The sequence below is a fragment of the Nothoprocta perdicaria genome, unplaced genomic scaffold (assembly GCF_003342845.1).
Source record: "Nothoprocta perdicaria isolate Ctin4 unplaced genomic scaffold, notPer1 scaffold_117, whole genome shotgun sequence".
NCBI classification, from domain to species: Eukaryota; Metazoa; Chordata; class Aves; order Tinamiformes; family Tinamidae; genus Nothoprocta; species Nothoprocta perdicaria.
The window spans coordinates 1,299,465-1,305,914 of record NW_020454283.1 but is presented as its reverse complement, the minus strand read 5'-3'; the positions used below and the strand labels follow the sequence as shown (position 1 = coordinate 1,305,914).

General features: G+C 58.3%; 1 protein-coding gene across 6 annotated transcripts in view; it reads right to left on the bottom strand.

Annotated features, from left to right (window-relative positions):
* Positions 1-6,450, bottom strand: part of PAX7 (paired box 7) — an 80,448-nt gene that overhangs the window by 25,097 nt on the left and 48,901 nt on the right. For 5 of the 6 annotated variants that reach the window (XM_026053671.1, XM_026053673.1, XM_026053672.1 and 2 more), the window contains exons 6-7: positions 5,748-5,913; positions 4,860-5,062 (exon numbers count right to left, since the gene is read on the bottom strand). In XM_026053671.1, coding sequence (XP_025909456.1) covers positions 4,860-5,062; positions 5,748-5,913 — 369 coding nt within the window. Of the gene's footprint in view, positions 1-4,859; positions 5,084-5,747; positions 5,914-6,450 lie in introns of all 6 variants that reach the window. The other variant, XM_026053677.1, reaches the window with a different exon arrangement.

Here is a 6,450-nt window from a genome sequence, read left to right as displayed (position 1 = left end):
GGGAAGGATCCGTGTGGCTGAGTCCCCGGAGCCGGCTACGTTGCGTCCCACGAAACATGGACCCGGCTGCCTCCGCTCCCGCGCCTGCCAGGACCGGCGCGTTCCCGGTTCCCGGCGGGATTTGCAGCATCCCTGATCCGGCCGTGCCTGTGCGGTGGCATCGGGCGYGTCCGGAGCGTCCGGAGCGAAAGGCGCCCGGGCGGCTGCTCCCGCTTCCCGTGCCCTCCAGCYGGGATGGCACGGAGGGAATCCCGCCTTCCGGCCCCTGCAGCAACGCGGACAGCGCCAAGACCCATTGGAGCTCCCTAGAAATGAGGGAGCCCGGGAAGGTGCTGCTGTTCAAGCRGTGTTAATACCAAAAGCACTCCGAACATGGAGCCCAGCCTGTGTTTTCCAGCCTCCCTCCAGGAATCCTATCAAGAACCAGTGATAAATCCAGGAGCTGCAAAACCCAGCTCCAACCTTCAGTCTCCCGGTGCGGCCRCGCGAATGCAGGATTGAGCATACGGCCCGCACGCTGGGAACGATTTTGCCTATGGAACAAGAGTTTTTAGAAAAGAAAAACCCTGTGAAAGCTCTGAGAAAATTAAAGCAACAAATACGAGCTGGTGAACGAGTTTCTCTTGGCTCTCGATGCTTCTGGAATTATCTTAATCTCTGGGTGATCCTGCGGGTTTGCTCAGAGACTCAAAGGTCTCAGGAATAACACGTTATGGAAGCGGAGGAGTTGCCAGAGCCCAGTCCCAAACACAACCACCTCCATGCGTTCGCACGCCGCACGGGAAGGCACCAGTGCCAAAACCGCAAGGTGGGCGGATCGTGCGCCCCATAGCTCAGCACACGGCTAGTCCCAGATCATGAGCTGGTCCAAATTAAAGCAGGGGGAAGGTGGGTCTACCTGGCAATAAATAACTGCAGTTTGCTTCTTGTCCTCGCTGTTTATCAAGCTCTGTGGGATGAGGAGCACAAGGATCTGCTCCATGGCCTTCCAGCCCCAACGTTTATGAGCTYCTGGACTGTCCTCTGCCATGGGGTGTTTGCAAGAGGGTGCTCATCAGGACTTGACCATTATATGGAGCTGGTTATCAGAAACCTGATGTCCCCTCGGGGAGGAGTCTCAAAATCTGGATTTCAGGCACATGGATCCAATCCTTGTTCTCCCTGTCTGTGTGGAGCTTGACCCGGCTTGGGCGATCTTGGTACCTGCTCTTGTTATAACCATTGCTAACGGGYACTGTGAAATAAACGGCAAATGAGCCTTTAAAGACTGATTTGGAAATGTTTGAGATATATTTGCCAAATGCCCCCCAACACAGCACAAACACATGGGGTTTTCAGCCCACTCCTGTCCTAGTGTTGTGAGGAAAACACGAGGCYGGGGCTCCGGGGCCGGGAAGGACCGTTGCTCCGGCTCCGGTTGCTCGCTCTCCGCCTCGCTTCACGCCTGCGTTTCCATGCCGAGCTTTGGCCGGCGGCGGCGCCGGGCGGGAGGCAGCGGCGAGCAGGGAGTCAGCGGCTGGACAGGCTGCTGCTGCCCCCGCAGCCCCGTTCCCATCCCTGGCTCCCCATTCCCGGCTCCTCATCCCCATCCCGATCCCTGGCTCCTGATCCCTGGCTCCCAATCCCTGGCTCCTCATCCCCATCCTGATTCCTGGCTCCCAATCCCCGGTTCCTCATCCTGATCCCTGGCTCCTCATCCTGATCCCTGGCTACCAATCCCTGGGTCCTCATCCTGATCCCTATCTCTCGATCTCTGTCCCTGACTCCCAATCCCTGGCTCCTCATCTCAATCCCTGGCTTCTCATCCCCATCCCGATCCCTGGATCCCGATTCCTCGCTCCTCACCCTGATCCCTGGCTCCTCATCCCCATCCCTGGCTCCTGATCTTGATCCCTGGCTCCCAATCCCTGGCTCCTCATCCTGATCCCTGGTTCTTCATCCTCATCCCGATCCCTGGCTCCCGATCCCTGGCTCCCAATCCCAATCCCTGGCTCCCGATCCCGGGCTCCTCACCCCAATCCCTGGCTCCTCATCCCCATCCCAATCTCTGGCTCCTGATCCCTGGCTCCTCATCCCGATCCCTGGCTCCCGATCCCTGGCTCCCCATCTTGATCCTGATCCCTGGCTCAGCTTGCCAATGGCGCTGTGCTCCCATAGGATCGTGATAACCAGGGACACCCCTTGTCCAAGGCACATGAGTGCTGGGGCACGAAGCGTCGCACACGGCGAGTGGGAGGCTCCGGGCGCTGCTCCCAGCAAGGCCGGAGGATGTGGACGGCTCTYGGAGCCCTGGGGAGCTCGGAGGAGAAGGGAGGGAGCCCAGGCGGAGCCGTGGCCAAGGGCTGGCCATGACGGATGGAGCAGCTGAAATTCCCATTCCCGGCACACCTCACTCCTTGGCAGTGCCAGGGAACAAAGGAGGAGCAGGGAGGGGGGCACAGGCCACTGCTGGGAAATGCCCCAAGGTGCTGGGAGCARAAAATTCCCCCCAAAAGCATCCAGAATCGAGGCCCCTTCCCGCCTGGAGCTCGGGGGATGTTCTCAGCAGCACCGGGCGCTGAGGACAAGCGGCTCTTTGGGCGAGGAGGACAAGGGGGGACGAACGCGTGGGTGTGCGGGGGGACCCGGGCCCGCCGTAACCCCCATTCCCCGGGCTGGGAACGGCCGTGCCGCGCCGGCCGCCTCTCCGGTTTCAGCCGCCAGCACCGGGGCCGTCTGGCGGGAGGCGGCGGGGACACCCAATCCCGGGGAAACCGGATCGCGAGCGCTGGGCGCTGCCCCCGCGCTCCGCGGCCGAGAAGCTCCCTGCTGCTGCGCGGGAAACTGGAGAAGTCCCTGCTCACAGCTCACACAAATCACCCTCCTTTCGCGCTCCCAGCTGCTGTTTTCCGACCTCCTTCCCTGCGGCTGGAGTTTATCCCCACGGATAACCAGGTAGGGAGACAGGAGGAGCCTTGGTTATATCCATGACGCCACAGAATAGTTGCCTTATGCACAAATAAAACTGCCCCAAACCACCCAGCTTCCACCCTCCCCATGGGTAAGAGAACATGGCATTAAGAGAACACGCTCTGATTCCCGCTATTGGGAGTTATTTCTCACATCCTTCCACTAGGAACAGCAGAGGGCTTAGAAATGCGGGAAGGCAGCCGCGTAGGTGAATGCAAAGCACTCGGCAAAGAACCCGACTTGGTCTTTCTGGGCACAAAAGAAATAGAGGAATTTAGCGGCTGGTATCTTGGCCTTTGCACGATGTGAAGCATTAGGAAAATGGGAATCTCCCTTTCTCGGGGGCGCAAAGCTCTCTTTTCTTCAGCACTGTGAGATAATGTAGCCTCTCTCTCCCCTACAAAGGGCTTATTGGCTCAGGACTATCTCCCTGCAGCCCGAGCCCTGGGCAGGGTAATTTGGGATAGGGATAAGGCTGGGAAGGAGCATTGGCCTGGCCATCTCAATGAGCTGCTGCCGCGGAGAGCGAGGCTGGTTAAGCAGAGGATGAAGCTCCGGGAATGCAAATTGCCTGACGGACTGGGATGCTCCGGCAGCGGATCCCGCCACGGCTGGCTCCGCGGCGCCGAATCGCGCGGCGATAATGGGAATTAATCACGTGCCCYGGAATATCCAACCTCTCGGCCTTCGAATTCCTCCGCACGCGCTCGCCTCCCGCACATCTCCCTATTCCCTGGCAAACCACGCGCGCAGAGGGGATATTGAGCCCCACGCCAGGAATGTGTTGGCGTTTTCTATCCCCAGATCACTCTAAGCCACGAGGGGGGTTTATCCCCTTGCAGAGAAGCTGCAGAATTTCCCTCAATCCATTGACACTCCATGCTTGCTTTGCTCCATGCTTTGCTTTCACACTTGAGAGACCACAAGCTACTGGACCTTAAACATCTATATAAACCTGGCCAATGTCCCTATTTACTCGGCTCCTCTCTACACAGTCGTAGCCTTTTCATTGCAGCTGCCTGGCTAATTTCTCCCCGCAATTTCACATTTATTTTGCCCTTCCCGTCTTAAATGGGGCTGATGGCCCCTCTGAAACAACTGCCCCAATGATGTCCTTCGTCCGCTCCGCTCCTCCACAAGTGACAGAGCAAAAGCAAAATACAAAATACATTTGGTACCCGCTCCAGACCGACAGACACCCCGTAAAAAACCTTGTTGATTTGTACAATATGTGTCYTGTTGCACTTAAAAGCGTACGCGTATTTCAAAGACAGGTTATGTCAAATAAACCAAGGGGAAGGTTAAGGGCTCTACCTAAAGAGGTGGTGGAAAATCAGTGTTTCTATTGCAGGATGGTGATAGGGATGGAGCTGCTGCGGGCTGGCCAGCGCYGGCAGCCCCGTGGGGCCGGGACGTGGATCCATGGGATCTGCACACGTAGGGGCTTGTCACCTCCCAGACAGGCTTCACCAAGCTGGACCCAGCTAAGCTCTAGACTAGCGACTCACAAATCACAGACTCCTGAAAACCCTGTGAAAAAAAGACTAACAAAACCAAACYTGATATCATCAACTAGTAACTGACAATCAAAGGGCATGCCACCAATGGATTTTTTTTAAAAAAAAAGGACTAAAAAGATGCATGCCAGTGCTCTAGGTCCCAGTGCTCGCAGTCCCAGCGTGCTGTCCGGAATATAGGAGCTAACAGCATACGTGGGCTCCGGCAGGGAGTCAGGACAGAGACATTGCTGGTAAACACATCAACTAACTGCTTTCCCTAGGCAGAGCTGGTGGAACAACCCCCTGCTAACCACAACACAGTGCAACGGGCTGAAGCTGGCCCTGCTCCTGGAGGCTCCGGAGCAGCCGAGTGCTCCCGGCTCCGGAGCAGGACGGCCGCGGGCCACGTACCTGCGGAGAGAGGCCGTTGCTGACGGGATTCATGTGGTTGGCCGGAGCGGCGGCGTTCATGAACGTGTCCGAGTAGCTGGAGAAGCCGTGTCGGGCGCCGTAGGCAGAGCCGCTGTCGGCGGCGGCGGCGGCCGCGGCCAGGCCCCCCTGGTGCATGGTGGAGGGTGGCAGAGGCTGCGGCCGGTGCACGGTGCTCCCCCCGTCTGCAAAGAGAGGGGGAGACGCTCGGGGGGCTGAGCGGAGCGCGCACYGCCCGCGCCTCCCCCGGCCCCCCGCGTCCCTGCAAGCCGTGCGACCACCAACACGCCGGTTGGGGGTTTATGTGCTCTGCAAAATATGCAAGCAGCCAAACAGGAAATATCCTGGATTTTCTCTCAGTTTCCTCCGGACAGAAGCTGTAAATTCTCTTGTAGCGGCTGAGGCCAAAGACACCGGGAACGAGCAGCAGCCCCTCCACTAGGCTCCAAGCCGGGTCCCAGAGCTCCAAMACACTTTGCTCCCAGGAAAACTATTCCTAAAGGAAACGCAGGGACTGGTGCAAACTGCTTCCCAGTGGAGCCCCAGTATGGAATTCAGTGCCTCACACAGGATAGCCTGGGTCACTCTTGCTTTGGATTGCACACGGATGTGCTCTCCATTCCAAAGGCGAGTGGAGGCAGTTTGCTCTCTGCCTGGGGTCCTTTGTGCTGCATCGAGCTYTGAGATGCATGGATGCAGCAGAAAGGACCCCAGGGCAGAGAGCAAACTGCATTCCCACCTTTCTAGAGGAGGTACCATGAAGTTTCCTCGCACTCAAGACTAAAGCTGGCCTCCCAACTAACGCAGCAATTGCTAAAGGGAGGATGCGGGGCAGGCGGAGAGGGGCCGTGCGTGGGAATGGGAGCTCACCTTGGGAAATGGTGGTTGTGGGGTAGGTGGAATCCGGCAGCTGGTACGGGGGCAGAGCCGGCATTCCTGTGGGTGGGAAGCCCCCCGGCAGCAGGTGGTTGAAAGCCGCGAGCTGGTTCGCTCCCGCCTGCTTGCGCCACCTCGCTCTTCGGTTGCTGAACCACACCTGGGGTGGGGAAGAGAAAAGAGCACGGGGTGGTCACTGCGAGCATCCTGGAGCTCGTGAGGTCACTTGTGAGGCTCCTGGAGCTCGTGTGGTCACTATGAGCATCTCCGAGCCCATGTGGTCACTGCGAGCTCCTGTGAGCTCGTGTGGTCACTATGAGCATCCTGGAGCTCACGTGGTCACAAGCATTCCAGAACTCATGTGGTCACTGTGAGCTCCTGTGAACTCATGTGGTCCCTTGTGAGGATCCCAGAACTCGTGTGGTCACTGCAAGCATCCTGGTGCTCATATGGTCAGTGCAATCATCCCGGAGCTCATGTGGTCACTGCAAGCTCCCGTGAGCTCATGTGGTCACTGTGAGCATCCCAGAGCTCATGTGGTCACTGTGAGCATCCTGGAGCCCATGTGGTCCCTGTGAGCATCCCAGAGCCCGTGTGATCACTGTGAGCATCCCAGAGCCCGTGTGGTCACTGTGAGCATCCCAGAGCCCGTGTGGTCACTGTGAGCTTTCCAGAGCCCATGTGGTCCCTGTGAGCA